Source organism: Vidua macroura, chromosome 20 (genome assembly GCF_024509145.1).
Source record: "Vidua macroura isolate BioBank_ID:100142 chromosome 20, ASM2450914v1, whole genome shotgun sequence".
NCBI lineage: Eukaryota > Metazoa > Chordata > Aves > Passeriformes > Viduidae > Vidua > Vidua macroura.
The window spans coordinates 4,668,744-4,695,635 of record NC_071590.1 but is presented as its reverse complement, the minus strand read 5'-3'; the positions used below and the strand labels follow the sequence as shown (position 1 = coordinate 4,695,635).

Below are 26,892 nucleotides of genomic sequence, written 5' to 3'. Positions count from 1 at the left end.
AGCCAGAAAATCAGAAATTTCTGACAGCTGGGATGAAGTGAAGGGCTGTACCTGAAAGCCCAGGGTAGCAAACCAAGAATAAGTACTGGTTGTAAAAGCACAAATATCAACCGAATTAAAGATGATGGAGAAGATGAAGCTTTTAAAGAGTTGAAGTACTTTAACTCTGAAGCAAATTAAAAAAAAAAATAAAGTATTTACTCAAGCAGCTCTGCTTAGAAGCAATAGGATATTATTAAAACTCACAGCTGTTTCTAGGCCTTGCAAACACACAACCTTCAGACAAACCCACATCCCAACAGGCATCCCTGAGGTGTTTGGGCCATTTACAACCTTCTTTCCTTGGCAAAGTGACCCCACGTTCCCCATGTGATCCAGGCTGTCCATCAGGCTCTGCTCCCTGCCCACTGGTAGCCTCTATGAAACTGGGAGTTGGTCTCTAACATGGGAACATTTTTCTAGGCATGTAACACTGAGGTTTGTTACAGCATCATCTTTTCCTGTTTGAAAACCACCTAAGCAATACTAATTTAGGGATAAGGGAAATAAAAGGGAATATGGCTCAAACTTTCCATTAAATCCCTAGAAGTTTCAGCCTTTACACACTGTGTTGTCTTTACATAATGAAGTCACACTGCAATTATAAATGAGAGTGACTTGGCTCCACTTGTTTGTTTTTAACTTGCAATTATTACAAGGTTTATCACTTCTTTATTGCAAGGCCTGGTGAGAGCCAGCACTGCAGCAGTGCCAGGAATGATGAACTTCCTGCAGAATGTACTGGCCTGATGGGGGTGAATCAGAAACTAATTAAACTGGGAGCTGGGTTAAGTGCAAGGGAACTGAACCTCACTCTTGCAAACAAGCAAAATTCTTCCTTTATTGCAAAGATCTTTATTTACAGATCCAGAGTCCTGCTTTCTGAGTACAGCAAAAAGAGTAAGGTCATAATGCTTTTCTTCACCAGGTTTGACTGATGCCAGGGAGGAAGGAATCAGTTCCATCTGCCTTTTGCACTCTGTGCTCCTATCCAATGATTTATTCATCAGACTTTCCAGGAAACGTGTTATCAGTTCAACAAACACTTTAGCATGAGCCTTACCATAACTGTGCTTAACTCCCACTGCCATGGGACTCAAGTGTGAGCTGAAGACCTTTTCTGCATCACTTTATATTATTTATTATATCATCCTTTTACTTCCCCAGCAAACATCTGGATGCTGCCAAAATGTGCTCGGGTAGAGAGGCAGAGTAACCCTGGAGGTGGCAAATTAGAAGGGCTGCAGCCAGGGCAGGGCTGGGATGCTCCTGCTGTGAGGAAGGGGCACACAGAGGCTGTGTTGGCCAGTGTTGTGCAGAGCTGTGGGAACAGGGATATGAAATCACTGCAGCCATGGTCAGGGCCCAGCAAACCCCAGGGGCCCGTGGCCCTCGCGGGCGGCGCGAGCACGGCTCTGCCCAAGGTCGCATCTGGAGTGCAACGGCTCCAAATCATTTTTATGGGTGATAATAAAAATGTGTTACCACATAATCAACACAAAACAGTGGCAACGGTATCCTTTTCATTAAAACAACATGTTTTAAATGAGCACTCTGCTGATAAATGCTGTAAAAGCTGTAAAGCCATGCACAGGATAATCCAGCATGCACTGTTATAAATTGACTATATATACTTTGCAGTCATTAAGGCTCAAACCATAGTAACAAGTTTATTTTCCCTGGGCACGAAATGATACAGGTCAGGAAGTCTCCAGACTTGAAATTGCTGAGAAATTCTAGTTTTTATGATTAGGACTGAAGAAATGCCCAAAAGAAATAAAGCAGAAAGAGGAGAGCTCTCACATCCGTGAGATCCACAGAGCCAAGCTAAAGAAGGAGAAGCACAAGGGATTTAGTCACATTCAAAAATCTCAAACTACACACAGCTCTTTCAACAAGGAGTGTCCTCTCACAGCTCACACAGCACAGAGCACAAACGGGCTCCTTACACATTACTGCAATAGCACTGGAGCCATTCATCCACTTTCTGTCACGTTCTGTTTTTCTTAAGGCTGCCATTGCTGTAGTCAGGGGACTCAAGGAGAATTCCCACTTTCATTAAACAAAAAAAAAAGAAAGTTTTGAGCCCTCTGAGTAAACTGCTGGAAAATGATACCACAGAGGCTCACAGCCAGAAAGAAAATTAGCAAAATGTGCAGTGTATTAAAGTCTCACTACTAAAATCTTAGGATTTTCTAGTCAATAGGGTTGAGGTAGAGAGGGGGATAACATCAAGGGGAGAATGTGTGGTTTTCACAGGGAATCCTCATTGCCAGCAGTGCCCACCTGTGCTGCTGCTACAACTTCCAACACAATAGTTCTGCCTCCATGAAGAATGGAGGCAGAAAACATCCTCATGCCACTAGATAAATGAAATATGTCTTGCAGCCCTGGATGATGTCACTCACCAGCCAACCAGGGAAGGCAGAGAGGAGGGCAATGTTTGGTGCCTGTGCTGCCAGGACAGCAGATCCCTGCAGGACACAAAAAGCCCTCTCCTCCCCACCTTGCAATGTGCAGTCTGAGTTGAAGGACAGCCTCAACTCAGCAAAACACTCAAACTTTTGTCTTTCTGCACGTATGGAAGGAAAAACTCAAATCAGCCTAAATGGCCATGCTGAACTGGAGCCTCTGGCAAGAGAGGGTTTGTCTCTGGCTCAGACCCCATGGTCAGACACAGCTGAGCTGGGTCAGGAGGGTGGAAGGGACTGAAACGGGGCCAGCTCTGCTGCCAACAGCAGCCTCAGGAGCTGCTCAGAACGTGGGGACCATCCTGCCCTGGGCAGGGCTCAGGGCCAGCACCAGAGGCTGTAGGGTCACCCCGGGGCTCCCAGGGCAGGCTCTGGCTCCTGCTCCACTCCCAGGGCTCCAAGCCTGGCTGTGGATCCCGCTCCGCTCCCGGCCCTCCGTTGTGTGCCTGGAGCTCAGTCCCAGCTTACTCAACCCACCTCCTCCTTTTCCATTTGCCAGCATAAACTTTCTCAACTTCAGACAAATACCACATTTCTTGCGTCAGATCAAAAGCTCAGGCCAGGGACAATGGAAATGGGAGGACGGTTTTCATCTTCTTGAGATGTTCGGTGTCAGAGAATGTTTTTTGGCTTTCCAGAACCCTGCTTTTGTTGTTCCCACTCATCAAAAAAAAGATTTCACAAAGGCAGCCTCCTCCCATCATCTGTCCTCTGCTCACATTCCTGATGTCCTGTAACTAGGTAGGTGTTAGAAACAAGGGAAGAGCAGCTAGGCTTCCAAAGATTTAAAAGTTGATATGACAGGGCTCAGAATGCTTTTTTCTTTGGATAAAAATCCAGATGGATATTATTAATTAATAAACGGGATATTTGGTCTCTTGAAGCATCGGTGGAATTAACTCCCTTCCATCCCTCTCTAAAGAGGAGGAAAAGAAACTGCATGAATCCAACTCATCAGCTAAAAATTCCAGTGTAAAGTAAGATTCCCTTGATCTTGTAGAGACACAAGCTGATTAATAATGGTAAATTACATAACTTGTTGGACAGATCTTTCGTCATAGCAAATTATTTGGCAATATAAGAGTTTTTTAATCAGTCATCAAGACAGATCTAAACAGGGAGTGTGACAAAATGTGATGGGGAAGGTCCCTCTCTCATAGCAATGTGGGACCTGTGAACACAAGGCTCCAGCACAGACACAAGTGCTTGGTTTCAAAAGCCAAAAGACATCCAGTAAATGTCCACCAACATCTGAGGAACTGGGTGCCCAGAGAATCTGGGTGACTTCAAACTTACAACATCTTAGAGGCTTTGGCCAAAGGGACAAGATAATTAGTGCATGGAAGAGTTGTTGTTGCACTGATAAATCATGGGGGGAGCAGTAGCTGGTGTCATTGTAGTGACCCAGTGCAGAGCAAAAGGTGAGGTTTGTGTCATCAGATAATGAATGGAAGACAGAAACATGGACCAAAGGCTTCTCTCAGGTACTTCTGTCAGAACTTCTATCACAGTTCTTGTTCTTTCTACAAAGAGAGCTACCAGTTTTCCAAAATCAGGATGGAAAATGCAACTCGTTCCTCAGCAGGTACCTTCTGGAGGGGAATCAGGGCAGAAAGACAAAATCCCAGTTGCCCTCCCAGTTCAGATGAAACACAGGCACTGTTCAGCAGCTCCTCAGACCCTCGAGGCTTTGCTTGAGAGAAGAGCTGGAGGGAAGGATTGGCTGTGCTCCTGCAAGGAGCTCCTCTGAATGTGCTCCCAGTGGGATTTACTCTGCTGCTGAGGCCCCCAGGCTGCCACAGCTGGCACCCCAAAGAGCCAGATGTGGAGAGGATCCAGCAATGCCCAGTACACAAAGCACACAAGGGAGCTCAGAGTGAAATCAGATTTGCTGTTCCTGTAAAACATCAGATAAAAATACATGGGAGCTATAACCTTCCACCCTCAAAATCACATCATTCCTCTGCCCCAGGTATTCCTGAGGCCTGCTGGGGATGTAGGAGTGCCAGGGATGTCTTGAGCAAGTACCTCCTGTGCCCAGCAAAGCCTTTGGGATCAGCTCTGCTTCCCCCAGGTGAGGAGGGATCACAGCCCAGGGATTCTCCTCAACCAGGCTCAGATGCCTCGTGTGCTCTTCTCCTCCACAGAGCTCTAAAAGCTGCTGGGAGAGAGCAGAATGAGGGAAAAGATGAGGAGATTGGGTCTTTCCTGGCTCACCTCGGTGCAAGTTGAAAGAAAAAGGACCCAAAGTCGTTTTTATCTCACAGTGGTACTTTACTTATGAAGCTCCCATAGAATTTCTGATTACAATCAAGTGGAAATTCAAATGTTTGGACACCAAATTACAAAAGGATCTGAGCACATCCCTTGGGCTTCTCACACACCTCCCTTGACAAAACCTACTGTTTGTCCACAAATGTGTTTCTCTTAAAAAATCAAAGCTTGCAAACAGTGTTCCCAGGTCTTAAACACACCAAAATTATCTCCTCATGCAGACACAGGATTTGCTTGGCAAACTCGAGTTGTGTGTCAGGAAAAGAGAATTTTGCAAAGTTATTTTATGAAAATATTAAATCCATTTGACTGAAAATGCCAAACTTGTAACTAAAAGACTTTGTGGGAGGGAATGGTGGATGAGGAGGCCTTTGCAGTCTTTTTGTTGTTCTGGCAAACGATTTACAGCATTGGCCAAACACATGGAACAGTCTTGGGGGACAGAGTGCTCCTCCAATCCAACAGTGATAAGAAATAAGGTCCAAAAATTGCTAGACCTTAGGAGGAAAGGATTTTAACCATCATTCTGAAAGACAGCAGGATGCCCAAATGAGAGAAGGGTCAGTACCCAAACAGCCTCATCATCAGGATTATTGCAGAGCAGCTAAAAAGCAAGAGATGGATGCAAAGTTACACAGAATTCAGTTTGCCCACCCATGGTTCCTCCTTGTAAGAATCAGTTAGGAGGTTGCATTTTATTCTTAGGGATATTTGAGTCATTAACTGACCCACAAAAACTCAGCGTTAAATTAGAAATTTTACAGGGATTGATTCCACGTTGTTACTGCTACCAGAAACCAGCCAGTTTTTATATAGCTACCTGTGAAACAACCCAAATTCTCCTTAAATTCAATGTACTGCTGGAGCTGGAGGAACAGATTCTGCACAGAGCCATTAGGAAACCTTAGGGAATAATAATAATAATAAAAATAATAATAATAATAATATTTAAAATAGTAATAATAAGTAAGACACCTTCCTGTTCAGAAAGGAAAGGAAATACCTGCTCATTGCTATCACATACAGAACATGGAAAATCCATGGAAGTCCTTGAAGTATCAAGCAACTGCTCATGTCCACCCTGCAGAGCCAGCAGCAGCCTCACAGCCAAGCAGCTCTGGTTCCTCTCCCAGTCTCTCTGCCATGTCACAGCACCGTGAAACATTTGCTATCTTCCAAATATTTCTCCCCTACAGCAGGGAATTGTTTTATTGTCTATCAGAGAAAGACAAAACCCATAAAACATCCCAGACAGCTGCCAATATTTCATGTAACTGCCTGGGAGAAGAGGGAAATACAAAGACATTTCATACAATGATCACATTAAAACTCCAAGTAATGATGTTTTACCATCCAAAGACATGAGTAGTGAAGGTGCTGTTGGTAATCTCTCCTAAATAAATGGGCTGATTTCAGAAAAATAGCAACGAATCTATCAAATTCTGTGCACTGTACAAAGATTTTCTTTAAAACCTTTCCGAATCTTCTGTGTGGGGAATCACATTACAGGGGCTGTTTTCATGCAAAAGCTATGCATGTCATTTATCAATCACACAATGAATCAATCAGACACTGGATATGTAATGCTATCTCCAGGCATTAAAGCTGTAAGTGAAATGCCACGAGCTTCACAAGAGCTGTGTCAGGAGATAAGGCTGGCTTAGATCAGCTCAGATCAAGCACTGCACTCCAACTCCAGCCCAAACCTGGGATTAATACTGTGCTGCCCAGAGCTCTGTGGTGGTGCTTACTTAGAGAAACTGGGCCAGAAAAATGAGCAGGAACTTGTGTGCAGCTGCCTGCAGCCCTGCCTGCAAATCTGCCAGCCCCACTTGCATCCCTGCCTGCAGCCCTGCCTGCCCTGGGCAGTGCTGTCCCTCCTGAGGTTGGTCTGGGCTCAGTCCTGTGACACAGGAGGGCAACACCAGGCTCAGGAAATTCAGGAAGGGCTGAACACATCTCCCACTAAGGGGCTGTGCTGGCTTAAGTGAAACCTTTGCTATGAAATAAAAGCAGGATTTGCTCTTTGTGAAACCTTTGCTATGAAATAGAAGCAGGGTTTGCTCTGCTGTCCCACCAACGAGGCTCCTGTGGGGTCAGGGGTGTTGTGGGGGTGTGAACTAAGATGTCACAGGAGAGAAAAAAGGGTTGGCATACTGGGGCTTGGTGAGGGGGTACTTTTCTTTCAGTCTACACCGTTTCTTGTCCTGGAGCCCAGGATGGTCACCATCCTCCCTGGCATAGGTCCTGTGCTCTGTAGATTTCCAGCTCAGCACCATCAATCAAGCTCTCAGACCTCTGGCACTCTGTGGGTCTGGCGAGCACATCAGCTCCATCCTGGGGAGACAGTGTGGTAGCTGGAAACAGGAGATGAGGATGGAACCTGATTCCATCTGCCTTCACCTCCCTCCCTGCAGAAACACCTCCTACAGGCACAAGGCCATCCTAGAGCAGCACAGGAAGGAGCGAGGCACGTGAAGAGTTGGTTCTGCTGCAGCTGAGCCATGGCTCAGCCTCTCTCCTCCCCAGGGGCAATAAAAGCTCTGGTCCCTAATGAGTCATTTTTCATTCCATTTGCTCTGTGTTTATTTTTGCTTCTCACCTTCTGATCCAACTCTCATATTACTAAAATCAGAGGGTTACTTTTATTACCTCATTTGGACACTGATCTTACAGTTTGGATGAACCAGCTCACCCTTGTAATAGGAAAGATGAGACCATTGCTGGTTATATCCCTATTTTTAGGGCGCTGCTATAAAAGCTGAAGAGGAGGGGGGAAAGGAGAAGCCTCAGGCTGGTCTTTCCCACTGCCATCCTCTGAGCTCACCTTGGTCATTCTGGGCTGAAATTCAAAAGAGCAAAAGTAGCAACGTGTCTCAACTTCAGCTCCCTCCAGAGGGAGCAGCCTTGTGGCAGGAAAATCCAGCTCTGCTCATGGGGAAAATGAAATTCCACATCTGCCTTTGCAGAACAAACCTGCAAAAATCCAGTGGGAAACAGCCTCTGGCACTGGCAGAGATGTGTGTGCCCATCCCATCCTTCCTGTGCTCCTCAAACAGCTTCAGGTTGTTGTGGTGAAATGAGACATTACAAGAAGGACAGCTGAGAGACAACTTCACATCCAGATCATCCAGCAAAACAGTGATCTGCCTCCAAAATCCAGAGCAGGAATGCAGACACCACCAAACAAACATAAGCACCTTTTAAATGATGCTGGCTATTGTTGAATAAGAACAACTGAGTTCATTAGATTGCTACAGAGATCAAACTGAACTTAAATTAACCTTGAAAAAAGGGGGAATCAGCATATTTCTCCTGTGTACAGCACCAGCAGTCGTGTACTGTTGCTTCACTCTCTGTTTCATTACTACAGTCAATTATTGCAAAGCATCCACAGCTTTTTAAACAAAGTGGAAGCCAAAAGATTGATAAGGACCTTGCTGGGCTGTGCTGCAGAAGGTCTCCTTGCAGACACATGGTCTTTAGTACTTCAAAAAGGAAGGCAATAACTCATTTTTCTACGTAAAAATGAACCCTTTTGATGAGCCTTGCTCCCAGCTTGGGTCTGTGCGGGAACAGAGGGAAGTCAGGAGGAAAACCATCACAGCAACAGCACCAACTGCCTGACTGCAGCACTAAATCAGACACAGCACGCTCTGCCTGACTTCCCAAAGGGGCTTGGGCAGGTAGAACCTCCTTCCCCCTCCCCAAAGTCCTGCCAGGCCCCAGCTGAGGCTGCCATCAGTCTTTACACGTTGTTACCCACACAAGAACTGAGCAGCACAAGCCAGCAGAGTGGGGAGTGATGTCAGGGCAGTCTCTGCTTGTCCTTTTCCAGGGAGCCAGACAAGAAAGGTACAGCTGGCCACAGCCTGGGAGGGAAGGGCTGATCCACATCTCCCTGAGGCCAGGCCTGGGGCTCACTTGCATTCAGGACTGCACACACAGGGGTCACTCAGCAGCCCCTCTGCCCTGCCCTGCCCGAGGACCCCCACTGCCAGCCCCTGCTGCTCAGACAAACAGCCCAGCTCCCTTTTGTCCTTTGCACTACACCAGTTGTTTCCACTGGAACAATCCTGTTCCCCAGAACTTCATTCCCCCCACCCCTTCACTTTCCTGTAGTGAAATATAACTATGAAGGCTTTGAGGAGGCTCCAGACTTCATTTCAGCACAAACAATTCCCAAATTACCATAATATCATGTACTGGCCTCAAAAACACCACACAACCACCACCTCCCTCCACAAAGGTTTCTCCCTAAATTCTTTTATGTCATTGATAAGCATCAGTTAATGAATAATAACAGCAGTAAATGCCTTAAAGGGACCAAAGCATGATAAGTAGCAGCCAGGAGTGGGCTGTCACAGGAGGGACCACAGATCAAAGGGGAATGCTGACTCAGCTGCTTTGTTGCTAGACTGGAACAATTTATCTGAATCCCAGTAGGTAGAAATTAAAACTATTTGTAGGAAAAAACCAAACCTCCACAATGTGAAGGTCTCCCCCTAATATTTGTCTCCACTAAACCATGCATGAGAGCCTCCCATCCTTCAGAAAAAGGATAAAAAAGCAGGACTGGATTGCACTTGAAGAAATACAGCAGAGCAGAGGGAGGGCAGGTGTGACAGGCAAACAGGGACAAATAAACATGATGGCAATACTTGGCAAGGTATTTCTGAGGTCTGAGCATTATTTAGGATGCAGCCACATGGGAAGGGGAAGGGAAGGAGCAGGGCTAGAGGCAAACAGTGCCTCATTTTCTGGGGCAGAGCCACTGCCATGGAGAGAGGAAGAGGCACCTGATCTCTCCAAGCCTGCCAACTCAATGTGTTTTTCACCAGAAACTCTTGGAGATTTTGGTGGAACAGGAGAATAAAGGCAGCTCCTTACCTTGGCCTCCAGCGTGTTCAGCCTCTCGGTCATGTCAGCGAGCCTGGTGCAGTTCATGCATTCTAGAGAGAACAAAACACAGTGATGTCACACTGCCAGCTGCTCTGTGGCTCACCCACGGCTTCAGGCTGATCCCTCTGATCCAAGGCACATGGAAAAGTGAGTCAAGATCAGTTATGGGGCAAAATGAATATTCAAATCCACTGCACAGGTCACCAGCCACAGCCACATTACATGAACCTTGTTTGGGGATGTTTAGTGGGGCAGAGTGTGAAAATAAGTGCCCAAAATGCAGAAGGCAGATGATATAAAAATCAGTTTTAAGACTTTTCATGCTGCCAACCAGCATGACCTGCTGTCATAGGCAGAGACACTTGTCCTGCAACTGGTGCAGGCTGGCGTGGCACCTGCTCCCACCTCACAGGACACCAGGCTGCACAACCTCCACTCCCTTTAATACTCTCCCCTCTACTATTTTCCTGTTAAGATACCAAGGAAAGCAATGAATACACAAAATGCCCATCTCTGTGGAGTCCTGCTCCGTCCCTGGGCTCCCAGGGATGTTACCACTCCCAGACAAATGAGACACAGCATCCATCTCAGTGACAGCCTCAAAATCCAAGGCAGATCCGAGGGCTGATGCAGCCCAGAGCTGCAGCACGAAGTGGTTTCCATCCCACTTTGCTGCAGGGGAGCAGCAGACAGTGAGCAGCCACCAAAGGAGTCCTGACAGGAGGCCTCAGCAAGAGCAAACAGTGCCAGAACGAGCTCTGAGTGCAGGTTAAAGTGATTGCTCCCTCCAAAGGACATTCCTTATCTAAACACAAGGCCTGCTGCTTTACCTCTGGTTTCATCTCAGCAATTTTGAAGTGAGTGAAGGAGGATAGAGCCCTGAACAGAGATTTAATCAACAAGGTGCTTTCCCAGTGCTTTGCAGCAGAGTGGAACTGCCCACTCCCAGCTCTCAGAGAAGCTTTCAATGCTGGACCCCTCACCTCTCATGACTCAAAAAGGGAGAATTATTTACAGCATAGAGCATTTCAGAGGATAAACCATCCATATATTCAGGTGATGAATCACAGCTCATGTCCCATAGAGCAGAAGCACATCTCTGTGTGTGTTTTATGCTCCTTAAGGGCCTGTTTGCATTGACTGGCCATGGAAGTATTGAACTCTGGTGCTTCCATAGGGCTGGGAATGTTGTCCTGTAGTTCCTGAGCCCCTAACAGACTGCTCAGGTGCAGCTGAGGCTGCAATGATGCAGAGGATGGTGGGGAAACCCAAAGCTTCCCTATGGCAAGGAATGGGTGAACGTGGATTTTGGCCTGAGTGAACACCCCAACACCTGGGCTCTGCTGTCCCCCCTAACAAGCTTTGTCCCCTGTTGCACAAGGCCCCCAAGGGACCTCTGCAGTCTCCAGCCCCAGACACTTGCTGGCTTTGTGGAGCACATTGCATGCCCTGGTGGCTCTCAGCCACACAAAGATTTGAGTGCATGGCTTGGAAGAACAGGAAGCTGGGCTGTTCCACCCTGGTGATTTACAGGCTAAAAAGATTGTTTGAATGCTAACAGCAACCCATTGCATCCACTTTCCAAAGGAATTCTCACACTGGCCCTCTATGAGGAGCTGTGTAGCTTCCTAAAGGAGCCAGACATAGATTTTCCACTTCATAATACACAACATTTTGCAGCATGTGATGCTTCAGGAACACTCAGATGGAGGGATTTCCTCACAGGTCAATACTGATATGGGCTTTCTTTTACCAAACAGCAAATAACATTTGTTTCTTTTTATTTTCTGCAATAGATCTTGGGCAATCTCTTTTGGCTTGAATTGACCCATGAACATGCAAGTGCCATAAGTGCACTGCCCTATGGGGAAGGAAATGGGTGAGCCTTGTTTGGTCTGGATCTGCTTGTAGTGTGTGAAACAGGGAGTTGGTTTCTGTATGTAACTGGCTTCAGGCTTTTGATCTTGCTCATCCCCACAGAAAGATAAGACTGAATAAATCCAATGCTCCCAGGAGCCAAAAGACACAGCAGATATGTTACAGAGCAAATAAAACACAGAGTCCTATTCTCACTTCTGCTGGCTTGCACATATTAGTAACTCCCACAGGTTTAGAGAGACTGACTTGAACTGCCTGAAAACCATCTCTGCATCTCTGAGATAGACCAACCACTTCAGGTCCCTCTGGAGAGCTCAGCTCACTAATAAAAGGTTTGTACCACCCCTGTGCACAGGGGTGAATCAGCCAGCTCCCCAGGGGAAGGACAGGTTTCAGGGACAGCACCAGTCCAGCAGCTCTCTCTGCTCTTGAAGACTGTCTCAAAGAGCCCTCTCAGGTGCATTTGCAACAGAAAAGGTTTGATTTAAATGGACAAAGTGAACCAGCAGTGTCACTGCATGTGATATTTGTACTAATATGATCTTCACGTCAGTGATGTTGAAACAGGCAGAAAACACAGCCTGGGTTAGAAAGAGAACTACTTAAGTTCAGTCTGGATTTGATCTCTGATCCCTTCTGTTGTGAAATGCCTGGAAACCCAGATCCACACCCAAGGTACTTAGACTGGGCCCAAAAGACATTTAAATAATCCAGAAAGTGGATATCCTCATGCAAAAGACCTTACTGAGGCAAGAGTTCTGCCAACAAACCCATGTGACATTTATTTATCTGACCAACAGGCAGACAAGGCTTCCAAAGGCAGAGGTGAATGCTCAGGGCTGCAGTGTCAGACACTCCATTCCAAGCTCCCTCACACCACACCAGGGACTGTCCAGGGGCTGGGCTCCACAGCTGTCCTTGCAGAAAGGCTGAGAATGGTGGTGACAAATCAAGCTAATAAATATCTTCCCTAAACATGATGCACTGAAGTATTTAGTGTCTAATCTTGATGGCTGGTGGTTCCAAGGCCTGGGACTGCGAAGCTGAATTTTCTGATCAGGGTGGAAGCAATCTGTGTTATTTAAAAGAGCTTGAGAATCTCACATCATTATTTCTCATGTAACAAATATAACACTGGGGCAAATGCACACACTCTCTGACCTGGGACTGCAGAGCAGACGCTTTCCATATCTGCAGAAATCCATCACTTGTTGCTACACAGAACCACAGTTTATTTCTCTTCTATTCCTAGTTGGCAGATTTGTATTTTTCCAGCTAAACTCTGAGAAAGGAGTTGTGAATCCCAACCTCAAAACACATGGTAGGATTTGTTTTAGAAATATTCCAGCAGAGAGGATAAATAATTGGGATAATGAACATGAGACAGTACCAGCATATCCCATGACACCCAGTCTGTCTCCACGACGTCTCACAGTTACTGTCCCATCTCTCCTTTCCCATTGCTCCTTTCAGCTGGAATGTGACTGGAAGGATGGAAAATTCTAATGCAGAGGAGACGTGCAAGACTTCACATGCTGGAAAATTACAACCCAGGTACTCTGTACCAGCTGTGGCCTCCTTAACCCTGACACAAAGGTTGATAGGTTCAACCCATCTTTGATTAAAAACAAGCCTCCAGCTTTGCCAACAGGCATCAGATCTGTACCCGAGCTTCCAGTCTGGACACTGTGAGTGTCCTAAAGCAGTGAATGATGACTTCAAGTCCCTTGTTAACCTGGCACTCCTGCTTTGCATAATTTCATTATTAAATAGTTGCACACTTCAGCTTCTCAAGCCTGAAAGCCCCACAAGTCTTCAAACTCCTCACTCAAATCCTAAGAATAACAGCCTGATACCAGCAGGGCTCTAATGATTTCAGCACAGTTATCACAGGGGCACTGAGGGCAGTAAAAGAAGAACCAGCCCAGCTTTCACCATGGGGCCACAGGTCAGTTTTGTGTGAAAAGGCAAAGAAACCTCTTGGCACCTCTGGCCCATTTCTCAGCTCTGACAGCCCACACTCATTTGTACACCCAGAGTCTCTGCAGAATACTAAAAGAGCTTTTGGTTTCCCTACAGCCAGATGCTCAGTAGATATAAATTGCACAGCTCAACTGAAGTCAAGGGATCAAGGCTCTGTCTCTCTTTTTCTTGATGGATTGCTCCAAAATTTGTGTTTCAGAGGGGAGTCAGAGGAGGTGGTTTATAGCATAGGAAAGGGGAGAGAATTCTGGAATCACAAAGCCTTTGTTTAAACAAATAAAGTCTTTGCAGCCAGTTTTTTTCAAGACCATATTTTGCTATTACAAGAAACTTCAACCTTGCAATGCAATGGGGCGTAGCACACAGGCAGGCTCAGGGACATGAGAATCACATCTGCAGCTCATGCTTCAACCTGCTCAGACTCCAAACAACACACTTCCCTCCTCCCAGGATCACTTTCCTTTCATCCATTGTTAGCTTAATGTAAAGGACCTGTAAAGGATCCAGGGTCAAAGGATTAAAAAGGACCAAATGTAACATATATGCAGAGAAACGAATTCAATTCTTGATTTTTGTGACACAACTTGCCTGGCAGCTCTTCCCTCTCCATCTGACCTAGTCCAGCACTTCCATTGCATGGCCATGCACAGAGAAGACAGGCTGGGTGATCCCCAGGGCAGGGGAGCAAACCAGAGCTGCAAACAGCCCATGTTGGAGCACTGGGAAGGCAACAGCAGCTCCACAGAACTCAACACAACAGCTCTGAGTGTGCAGCAACTGCAGCATCAGCTCCTGCACCACCACAGCCACGGCACCGCCCTGACAGATCAGTGACACACAGCTTGAGAAGGTCCAGCTGGAAGAACATTTTGTCTGTCAAAGTAAGCAGGAGACCAGCTTTTCTCAGCAGACACTTTCCCCAGGACAAGTCCAGAGCAGTTTCTGAGCAAATCTGGAAGAACTCAGCTAAATTCACCCAGTCAACCATGTTTCTTTGCAAAGAGAGAAGGATGAACTCAAAACTCCCAAGGGAAATCGGAAGCACCATTAACTCAGTGAGCACCCAGGATCTCATGCACTGATGCTTTATTTGACACTCTTGAGAGAAACCACCAGACCACTGACCCCTCCATCCCCTTACTGCCACACACATATGCACACTTTAGCCAGAAAAGGAACAGTGGCACAGGAGGAATTTCAAGTCAAATTCCACAGCAGAAATAGGAATATGGATCTTCTGTGCCTACCTAGGTGGCCCTCAGCTGGGGGACAGCCAGCCTGGGCTTGCATCTCCACCTCTCTTTAATTTGTCCGATTTGACCCTTCCAGCCTTTTTACATGGTTACTGAGTTTCCTTAAGTAGTTTATGTTCTGGCCCTTTGCAAAAGCTTTCGCCAGTGCTTGTGAAGGATAGCAGGCCCAAGCCATAAATCACAGCCAACCTGGGATCTGTTTTTTCAACACATTTCCTCTAATGAGAGTCAGATGTTGGCTAGATAGGCTTTATTAATTGTGCTTGTTTAGAACGGGCTGTGTGTGACCAGGGTTTGAGCACGTGAAAGGCAGAGGTCTGACAGCAGGCAGGGAGGAGATGGACACCTCTGTCACCCAGTAGCCTCTGGCCTGAGGAGCAAAGGCTCAGGAATCAAAGAGAGGGAAGGGCTCCGACCCTGGTCACAGCTCCAGTCCCAGTAAAGCCAGAGCAGGAGCTGTTTCTGCAAGGGGAAGCTCTCTGAGTTTTGTTTAGTGTAGGATCATTAAGGCTCCACTGCCCTGATATTTACCTGCTGTGTGCATTGTAAAACACAGAATCACAGAATATCCTGGGCTGGAAGGGACTCAAAGATCATCCAGCTCAACCCCTGGCCCTGCACAGACACCCCAACAACCCCACCCTGTGCACCCCTGGCAGCGCTGTCCAAACTCTCCTGGAGCTCTGGCAGCCTCGGGGCTGTGCCCATTCCCTGGGGAGCCTGGGCAGTGCCAGCACCCTCTGGGGGAAGAACCTTTCCCTGATATCCCTGACACAGCTCCAGGCCATTCCCTCAGATCCTGTCACTGGTCACCAGAGAGAAGAGCTCAGTGTCTGCCCCTCCTCTTCCCCTTTTGACAAAGACAGTGGCAAGGGAAGGGCCCCACTGGGCAGGGGCTGTCCCAGCCCTGATGCTGGGACAGAAAGGCCAAGTCACCCAACCCAGGGAAGAGCTGTGCACTCAGTGCCTCTTCTTCCCAACACTTCCCATGTCCAGCTGCACCAAATCTGTGTTCTGGCCGACCTGCAAACATTGCAGGCTCCAGCCTGGCCACAGCCTCACCTTTCACCCTGCATTTACACACCACGTGCCCTTCTGTTCACTCAGGAGTGGGATTTGGTGATCCTTTGGGGTCCCTTCCTGCTCAGACCATTCTGTGATCCAGGTTCCACTCTGGGACTGGCAGAGCCCCACGACATCCTGGTCATCAGCACAATTAAAACATCTCACACATCAGGAACCTGGAGCTCAGAGAAACTTAAAGATGGTCTCCTTGATCATAGAGGGTTTGTTCTTTCCCACAGTTTTCACATCAGGATTTTGCAGGCTGGAATGTTTTATCTTCACCTGGAAATTGTGAGTTATTAGGTTGCCTATCAATATGAAACAGAACACCTCCAGAATATTTTTGCCTTTTTACCTTCATTCCAGATAATTCACCATCTCTGCTACGAGACCCCAGTCACTGCCAAAATCCTCCCATTTGTAATGTCTCTCATATCTCTATTATAACAACCCTTACCCTTAACTTTACTGGCTATCTTTAAAAAGCAGCTCAGATTTCTTTTCTTATGAGAACTGCTATCTGATCCTTTTCCGCTTGTAAAGTGTTCATACTTCATTTTTGTGTCTACTTTCTTCTTTTCCTTCTTAAAGAGGAAAAGGCTTTTTTTTTTTTTTTTGCATAAACAAACAATAAATGTTTTTTTCATTATCGTGACATTCGGTGATTTTGAAATGTCTGCAAGAAAAACCTCAGCAAAACTGAGTGAAAAGAAAGTTTACCACAAAATGCAAGTTACTCCAAGTTGTTGAGTAACAACTACTACTCAAGAAGCTACACAAAATTTGGTACATTGTTTCAAGTGAAAAAAAATAGGTGCAATTTTTAACAGTTTTGCAATATTATCTCTAGAGATTTTTCTTAAATGATTTTTCATACCCTCTGAATTAAATGTTTCAGCCTTAAGTTTTGAATAGCGTTTTTTTCAAATCTCACTTAAGTTAAAAATAAATTAACAAATTAAATAGTCTTAAGTGAAAGTAAATGGTTTCATTTGGGTCAAAAGAAACAATTCTGGTTGACCCTATTTTAACTAAAAATTTTAACTAAAACCATATTTTAGTTATTACACTGTGTCAAAACCTTAAATTTTTCCATTTCAAATTCTCCCAAATCATTTTGCTTTCCAATTTTTTGGATTTGCAAATCAAGCCAAAACCCCTCCATTATACCCAGGACTATTCTTAAACAGCTCACATCACTCACGTTGTTTTATTTAAGATTTCACACATGCACACTCCCACCCCAGTCACTAATTTTATCCACAATTCCTCTCAGCCTGGGGATTTGTGCTCCTCCCCATCCTGCTGGTGAGGCTGGTGCTCCATCAGCATTTGGAATTTGATCAGGATCATTCATTCACAGGCAGCCATCAGCTGTGAGATCCATGTCCAATCCATCTCTATCTGCCAGAGGAAGGTTTAGCAGGGAATGGCTGGGTTTTGATGCAACATTTTTGGATAGAAATGCATCACCTTTATTTTTACAAACACCAAGGACATTTCACTACCACAGCCTGACTGAAGTTACCCTGAAAACAAAGATTTTACCTGTCCAGCATGAGTTTCCTAAAGCCTTGCTGACTGGAACTGCTGGTCCTGGAGCTCCAAGTGATGCTGGTGGCACTGGGGCTACTCAATAATTTTGATATTGCACCAAACCAACCCTCCCCTGGTTCACAGTGTAGCAGCGCATGGCAGCAAAGCAGACAAAGCAAATAAAATGAAAGAAACTAAAGAAACACAGGTAGGAGGAATGATATGTATCTAGAAACCTCTCACAGCAAGACAAATTTAAACTAGATTAAAAGTCTCCAAATTTAAAGAGGAATTCCACAAGCTTTCCAGCCAAGGAAGCTGAGGGCACAATGTCCACAGGGCCTGGGGCTCCTTCCCAGGGAAAACACTACAGTGAGTCCAGTCCTCACTATGCCAAAATGCCATGTCTGATCCCACCATCGTTGAGCTAAACTCATTTCTCCCTCAATTCCTGCTCTATGACATGGAGAGAAGCTTCATGGGACCTGACCCCAGTGAAGAACACACGGAAACCCCACTCAAAACTTCATCTCACATTGAGATGGCTTCACATCCCTTACAAACCAGACTGCTTCTCCCTGCTGGGAGAAGCAATCAGGAGGAAAATGCAGTCCAAATCTGGTGCAGTGTAACATGAAATAAGGAAGCAGACAGGACAAAAGGAAACATTTGAATCAGGCTCACCGTGAAGTCTGCAGGGACTCTCACAATATTGGTTCTGCACCTGTGTAACACAGGTCAGGGAATCTCTCACAGTCTGGAGCCAAACAACGTGTGCTGAGCTGGGGTTTGTGTTTCATAAAGACACTCCAGAGCCAGACAACCAAGGTTTCCTTAGTGAACTGCATCCAAAGTTAACCACTGGATAGCAAATATGCATCTTGTTTCCAGTTGGGATTTCTGACCTCAAATTCTACCTCTGCTTTGAGTTTTATTTCTTGGGCCTGCAAAGCTGTAGGGCAGCTCTAGGGTTGGACACCTCCTCTCTGCTCAAAGTCCCTGTAACCCACAAACATGTGACATTCAGGATGCTCAGTCAAGCTCTAGTTGTTCCTCATCCAGAATATTGGCTTCCTTTAGCCAAGACAAAAAAGAAGCTGAAAGACCAATAAGGAAAAAAAAACTATTTAAGCCACTGAAAAGTATGGTCAGAATTCGGAAGAATTTGGCTCCCTGAACATCAAAATACTATGTTTGCACATTCTTTCTCCAGCAAATGCCCAATGATGATGATGATGGTTGTTAATTATTACTATTGCCAAGGGCACTTTTGCAAAGGTTTGATTTCCCATGTCAGCATTTCATCCTCAGGTTCACCACACCATGGTTTGTCCATTCTCCCCCACTCCCCCCCCTCCCTCCCTGGGGCTCTGAAGGGCCCCCACAGCCCTCACCCAACACCCCTGCCCTGCACAAGGCCAGTGAGCACTTGGAGCTGGGCTGAAATGGCTCATAGGTCCAGGACATCCCTCAAGGAGTCTCACTCTGCCTAATGCTGCTCATTGCCCCTTGCTGGCCTTTCTCTAAATCCCCCTGAGCTCTGCAGTGCTCCTTACAGATCTGAGCAGCAGGAAGAGGAATCCTTTCCACACTTGCCTGCAGCTGTGATTTTGTTCTCCAGGACACCCAGGGACACTGGGGTTTCAGGAGACCCAGCAAATCCCTCACATCCTCTGGTCTCCATAATGTGAGGAACAAGGTAACATTTGCATCCCATTACTGGTGAGCACAGAGCTGTGCAAAGGACTTTTTGTTTGGGTTTGTTTTCTGTTGTTTCCTTGTTAACTTTTGGGTACAGAAAAATTAGTAGAGGAAATATCTGCTTGGCTTTAGCCAGGCACATTTCAGTTTCAGCTTCAGATTTTTAACTCTTCTTTAGAAGTTACACCTCCAACTCATTTTAGATTGAAAAATCAAAGGATATTCATAATCAAAGTGTTTTCTGGGATTTCTGCATTCTGTTGTTTTAATCAAAAACTCACTAAACACTTCCCAAACGCGGGGATCTATTCACTTTCTGATGGGACCAAGCCTTTAATCACCATTTGCCTATTTGCACTTTCTCTGACCTGTGACATGGACCCAACAACAGCAGCACAGCACGTCCCCTAAGAGCCCTCTTGCTGGTGGCAGTTTGAGAAGACTCATTTTGAGGTTCTAGATGATTCCACCCTGAAACTCTCCTTAAAAATGCCTTAAATGGCAAGTTTAGACCCATGAATGAAGGCCTAGCATCTGGGGAGATTTCTCCTGGAACATGGCAAGCATTGGGTAAGGCTGGGTGTCAGCCAGTCTCCTCTCCCACACTCTGCCTCAATATTAGGTTACTCTTACAGCTGTGGAGGTTCTGACAATGAATTTTGACCCTCCCTCTGAGCACTGATGAGGAACAGGGAGAAGAGCCAGCGAGTCCAAAATGGACAAACCCAGAATGGTGCAATTTGCCTGCAATACACCAAGAAGGAACTGGATACCTCCAGAGACACCTCCATCCCTCCAACCCCACACCATTAATAGTCACTTCTGAGCACCAGGAAACAATAATAAGCTCCAAGCAGGGCTTTAAAATGACACAGCCTGAGCTTTAGAGGCCAATGCAGAGTCACTGGTCCCTGCTGCCACGTGATGCTGCTGGCAACAGGGGTGATTTTGGCACTTTTAAACAAGCACAGGGCCACATTGCAATGGGAAGCAACAACCATAATTTTCCAGCAGTCAGAGAGCTCCTAGGTTTTGTACCCACTGAGAGTTTAGCCCCAACAGTACAATACAGAAACTCGAGGGCACTTAATCAAATCAAAGCTCTTAACTGTTTAAGTTCATCTTTCTCCATGCAATGTGTCTGCAAGACACTCTCAGGCACTTCACCAGAGTTAATTGCCTGAACCCAAACCATCACAGCCCACAAATCCTTTAAACTTTGAGAATTGACTTAATGCTGAACAGCTGCCAGGCTCTCACTCGCCTGCAGCCATGGGAACAGCTTTTCTTATCAATAAATGGGGATTCCTGTGTGTGCAACACCCAGGAATGGCACTGCAAATGCCTCTGCTTGGAGATTAGGAAATGCCAGCAAAAATGTGCTAAGTGCAGCTGGAGGCCAAGCAAGATGCACATTCCCACCAAAGCAGGGCCCAGTCCCTTTCCAGAGGTGTGGAATGAGGGCACGGGGGGTGCTGGAAGCACGGTGGTGCTTGCTGTAAATTGCTGTGCTTCCAAAGGCAAGGCACTGCAGCTCTCCTCAGCTCAAAGGGAAGCACTGGGCTACCTCCAAGAACCATTGGTAAATGAGGACTTTAATGGTGACAATTGCATCAGTACAAAAGCAATCTCCTGTTTTAGTCCAATTAGTGCTGTGCTAAATCATCAGCCTGGGCCTTGCCTTTCACAGTGGAAGGAGACACATCTGTGAGGCTCCTCTGCTGCATGTGGTTTGTATTATCCTCTAGCACAATATGCATAAACTAATGCTGTTCTACACTTACACAGCACCTCATCTGGAAATCTGAAAGCGATTTATGAATGGTGGGCATCTGTGACATCTTACAGATGGAAATCGAGGCACAGAGGGATTCAGTAATTAGCCCCAGACTTGCACAATGAGTCAGCTGCAGAGCAGAGCCCATTATTTGTTCTTTAGTAACATCTAGTGTCCAAATACAGAGGGAGAAAAGTGGTTTTTTTTCCCCAAAAAGTGTACAAGCACACCCAAAAATACCACCCATGCCTGTGTTCAGACCAAGACTGTTGAGGAACAGTCAGAGTGAATGCACAGCCTAAAGCACAGCCTCCCCTGGCACACAGGTCTCTTCATTCTTGCAATACAAACACAGGCAAGCAGAGGGGTTAATATGCCTGAAAGTTTGTCTGCTTTTTCCACATCAGTTGATCTAATAAAAAAGATTGATTCTCCCCACAAATCTGGCCTCACTTTAACAAATCATTTGATTTGACACAAAGGACTATATTCAGATAGTTTAAATTCCACTTCACTCCCTGAAACTAAAGTTTCTAATTGGCTGAAGCCTCAGAAACAACCAATAGCAAAGGCCAGGCAGAGATACCCACCTTGGGAAGGGCTGGAAGTGCCTGAGTGCAGCGAGAAGCATCTGCAGATCTCTCTGTTCTGCAGTGCTTAGGAGCCCAGGAGGAACGCTGCAGTGTGAAAGAAAACACACAGACCTTCCTGCACCTTTGAGAAACAAAGCAGCAGCTCACACTTCTGAAAGCCTCCCAGTGGTAAACACAACACTCTTATTACCTGCCCACCTTGCCTGAAGTGACAATCCCAAAATGTTGGGATGCAGATGACCAGGGTGTAGAAGAAGGCCATAACCAGGTCCAAGCAATACTGTCTCTGCCTTGCTGCCTGGCCCCACACTCCCAAAGGGTTTAGCCCTCATCCTAAAATCAGAGTATCATTTGGAAGCTGAATGACTAAAATTAAATCATGGAAGGAAACCTTCAAACATCAGGCAACAAGAGGAATCCCAGGCCAGATTGCCAAGATGAAGGATTCCTTCCACAGTCAGAAAAACCCTAAAAATCCAACCAACCTATAAATCATAGAAAGATGGAATTGTTTGTGTTGGAAGGGAACTTAAAGATTATCCAGTTCTACTCCCTTGCCATGGGCAGGGACACCTTCCACTATTCCAGGTGGCTCCAAGCCCTGTGCAGCCTGGCCTTGGACACTTCCAGGGATGCAGGGGCAGCCACAGCTCCTCTGGGCACCCTGTGCCAGGGCCTGCCCACCCTCACTGGGAACAATTTCTTCCTACCATTTTAGCTAAACCTCCCTTTGAGTATAAAACCATTGCCCCTTGCTCTGTCACTACCTGGCTGTGTAAAAAGTCTCTCTCCTTCCTTTCCACAAGCCCTGTTTAAGCACTGGAAGGGACTCAAGGTCTCCTTGGAGTCTTCTCTTCTCCAGGCTGAACAACCCCAGCTCTCTCAGCCTGTATTGGTGGGAGAGGTGTTCAGAGCATCCTAAACACCCATCATAACCATCATCAACACCCAGCCCATATTCTCTAGCCTGCTGTCACATTAGCAGAATAACAGCATCACTAGATTTTGCCTGGATGAAACCTTAAAAGGGTGTGAAAGTGCACAGTGTAAACCTCATTTTAAAATGATTTCATATCTTGCCCCCTCCGAAGGCTGTGGTGTGCAAGGGCAGGACTCTTGGTGCTCTCCCTGAATACCCAACAGGACAGATGTTGAAAAGGGCACAGCCACCAAGGGAGAAACTGAAGCACAAAGTTTCAGGCCAAGGAAACAAATCACCACTTTAAAAAGACAATCCAGAACTAAGAGTGGTCTGTGGCAGGACCAATAATAAGGACTGCAGAAAATGTAGGTATCACCTCTGCTGACACAGTACTTTCCCATGTGTCCTTGGACATGCCATCAGCTCCTGCACATGGCAGCTCCAACACCAGGGTCACTGTGGCAAGAAGTGCATTTGTGTGCCAGGATATGCCCAAGTTAAAGAGGGGAGTCAGCAACAGCATCCCAAACCACGGCAGAGAGTAGGAAAGGGAATGAGGATAGAAACAAGACCTGAAGGATCCTTCTCTCTCAGAAGGATTTGGGCTGGTTTCTCTGCTCAGACATTGATTTTTTTTTTCTTTCTTCTTCCTCCTGATACAGTAAGAACTAAGACTTTCAAGGAAGCTGTTACACACTCCAAATGTCCTCTGGTCTCCATAGTGCCCACTGGGAATAGTGTAGGGCATCTTCAGGGTCCCAAGGGATTGGACACAGACCCTTCTCAGGCTGCCCTCTCTGCCCTGCTTGGCTGTTTCCCACTCCTCCAGCTGGGCCAATTCCAGCCTGAACAACCATCCCTTGAGGAATCTGTGACACCCCTGAGCAGAGCACACAGAGATGAACTGCAGCTACAGCAAGAAGCACAACCCCACAGAGGGTGGGGCACAAGACTGAAGCTTGTCCTAATCTGAGGCTTCATAGGAGCTTCTGGGCTGTGGGACACAGATTTTCTGCTGAATGTGCATCTAGCAAGGAGAGCAGAGAGGCAGAGCAGTGAGAGCTCCTCATGCCCTGTCACACCACTGCCCTCACAACCCAGCACTTGGGATAACTTGGCATGGGCTGCTTCAGAGCTGCCACGATTTTCACCTTCCACAAAACCTGCCTGTGGCCATCAGGCACAAAGACTCCCATGTAAATTCCTGCTTCTCATTGATTAGCCATCACTGGAGACACATTTTAGAATTTAAAACCTTGGCTGGGCTTTTGCATCTGCATCAGAGAACTTTGAAGCTATTTTTTTAAAGTTGTTTTAGAGACACACAGCTCATGCACCAGCAAGCAATAAATCAGCTTTCATTCACTCCCAACCTTTAGAACCAGTTTGGTTTTCTCAGGGAGGCTGTTCCAACACACTCAGACAGGAGGAGACACCAGGCTGCTGGATGCCAGTGGCTGAAGAACCTCAAGGGAGAGCCTGCAACTGCAAATGAGGCCACAGCCACCCTCCCTCTGAGTACTCAGCTCCAGCAACCCCATTCCTGCCTCTTCTCAGCATCCCACCCCAAAAGATTGATGAGATGCAGGTTGGGGAAAACAGAGGCATGAGTTTTAATGACAAGGACAGCACAAGAGGTACCCTGAGACAGCCCCAGGAGCCTGGTGTCCTCTCTCAGACAGTGAGCCAAGCAAGGAGGAGGAAAGTGAAAGCAGGATGGCGCTTCCCAGGTGCTCCTCAGGCACCACCTGGGCAGTTCCCAGAGAGAAGCAGGCCATCCCCAGCTCCCTTTTCCAGATCCTTGAGGGAAACTGAGGGAAAGAGCAGGCAGAGATTCACAGACCTCCCCCTCCCAGAAGCAAAGGGCACCCCTGGCTGGCACAGCCCCCCTCCCCCAGGAGCTGCTGCGGCTCTGCCCGTGGTGCCCACTTACGGTCCTGGCTGGGAAAGGAGCCGTGCTGGCGGCCAGAGGAACCTGCGGGGGGAGACAAGGAATGATCACTGCTCGTGTCAGAGCCTCGCCCTGCCTCAGCAGAGGGAAGCTCCCTCAGCTGGGGGAGCCAGCCTGGGCAAGGAACGGGAGCACCTCTATTGCCCCTGTGCCAGCAGCAGCCCTGGCACACAGGGCACACACCGCCCTCCCGACTGCTGCAACAGCCCCAAAACTGCCCCAAAACTCCTCTGGAGATGATGCTTCCAGTGTGGATGTGACAGCCTGGTGAGAGATAGAAAGCTGGGTAAGCTTTCCCATTAATCGGCCTGGGAAGCTTTAGGGAGCTGGAGATAAATGATGATAGTCAAATATGAAAACAATCTGTAGGTGGTGTTTTTTACCAATCTGTTTTGCTGATTTTCTCATAAAGGTGCCTTGTTAATTAGCCAATCATGTGAAATGTATTAAGTGACCAATTAAATGTATGAAATGACCAATCAGGTCCACCTGTACCGAACTAAGGTATAAAAAGAAGAGAGGAGCAACTAAATGACTTTTGCGCTTTGCCTTCTGATGTGACTCTGTGTCATCTCTGGCTCAATGGTGCAGGAAATACAGCCTCAGCCAAACCTCCTGAAGGGAACAGGCTGCAGCATCCACTCTGGCTCAGTGGAAAAGGGGCACAGGTTGGGTCTGGGGTGGTTTTTTGGGGTGACAGCAATCGCTGCTTCCATCACACGCAATAGGGAAAAAATGGTCCTGGTGCAAGGAGGGAGAGCAGCTGCTGTTGTTTTGGGTGAGCCATGGGGACAAGAATCCAGCACCTTTCCAGCTGCTGATGCATGGGGTAAAAATGATGTTTGTGACAAGAAGAGATGGAATCAAGGTGGGGGGAAGACCTTTAGCAATATGGGCACAGCAACATCTCCTAATGCTTAGAAAAACAGAGTACACTTCAGAGGGGGTGTCTGCCTCCCCAGCTCTGCTTCTCAGCTGGTTTGGTCACCTTCCCTCTACAGACTTTTTCTGTTTCCAAGTGTAAAGCCAGAGATGACGACTCCAACTGCCTTTATAACCAGTCTGAAGTCTGTGAAGACCTAATTATTTAAGTCTGTGAGTCATAAAGCACTTTCATCTGGAAATATATGAGCAAATCTGTATCTGTGTTTTGTGAATAAAAGGAAAAAGAAAAATGCTAAACAAGCTGAGAAAATAATTGTCTTAGTAGGAAAAATTTCCCCCAGCAGTCGAGGGTGATGGTCCCACTGAAGTGATGGATATTAGTCATGATCACACACATAAAACCATCTTGAAGATACTAACTGCAAACAACTGTTACAAGAGTTTACAAGAGTGTGTTTGTTGTACCAGTGTCTAGAAACATCACATTAAAACCAACCAAACAAGATCAGATAATTGCTTTGAATGTGTTTTTTGTTAGATTGGGGTCCTGGATGGTTTTGTGCAAAGACCTGGGAAGTTGAGCAGCCAGCTTGCTCACAGTCCTCCTACTCATCCTCACTGGCAGGAACAGGAGATGCTGGTGCATTTACACCAGTGCAAATCTGGACAATGTCTGGAGCCCCTTAGGACCCTCACAGAGTCACTAAAGCCCACACACATTTCTGTGGAGGATGATGCTTTAACTTTCCTCCAGCTCTGCTATGTCACTCAACCTTTAAAGCACACAGGCAGTGATAATGGGTCCAGGCCAGTCCCAGAGTCAGTGTTACATTTCCCTTAAACCCATTCTTTGAGGAAAATAAATAGAGACTTGGATGCTGGTGTGACTCCCAGCAGATGTTTTCATAATGTTGGGCAAATCTGGGACATGTGGATGAACAGAAAATTGCCCAGAATGAACTCCAGCACTACCTCATTCCCTTTCCCTTAAAGAAATCCTGTCTCAGCAGGACCTGACCCCAAGACCCTCACAGGACTGCCAGCATGGGGAATATTTTCAGCTACTTTATTCCAAGATTTGGGATTCAGTGATGCTCATTCAGCAAGGACATGGTAAATCAGATCCCTGAGGGGATGTTGCCATAAATTCCTACCATGGTTTCTCTCAGATGAGCAGCAGGCTGTGCTGCACTGCTCACAGCACTTCTCCTCCCACCAACCTGAGCAGTGGGAGCCAGGCAGCAGCATTTGCCTCTAGGAAATCCTGCAGGGCCAAGGTGATGGCCATGCTGCAGCCTTTCCTGCATCCCCAGTGCCAGGGTGCTCCAAGCTGTGCCAGCTCCTGCTGCAAGCCCATCTCTGGATGCACAGGAGAGAGAGGGCAGGGGCAGGAGGGGTCTGGGACACAGCCTGAGGCAGGGCAGCCTGGCTGGATCACAGGGCCACTTAAGTGCAAACATAGAAAACATGGCATTTATTGAGTGAGCCCTTCCTGTTGCATGGCCAGGACCACTTCTGCAACAGGAACCCAGCAGGGGAGTCCCACAGAAACCTCCCTCCAGATACCCCAGCTCCCAGTGCTGTCAGACATGATGGGATCTCTTTGTGTCTCATCTTTGTGCCTAAATCTCTCTCCTGTTTTTATAGGTCTGCCTTAAGACT

General features: G+C 46.8%; 1 protein-coding gene across 2 annotated transcripts in view; it reads right to left on the bottom strand.

Moving 5' to 3' along the window:
• The window catches only part of COL26A1 (collagen type XXVI alpha 1 chain), a 167,893-nt gene that overhangs the window by 32,557 nt on the left and 108,444 nt on the right, over window positions 1–26,892 (bottom strand). For both annotated transcript variants that reach the window (XM_053995642.1, XM_053995643.1), the window contains exon 4: window positions 9,675–9,736. In XM_053995642.1, the coding sequence (XP_053851617.1) occupies window positions 9,675–9,736 (62 nt within the window). The remainder of the gene's footprint in view (window positions 1–9,674; window positions 9,737–26,892) is intronic.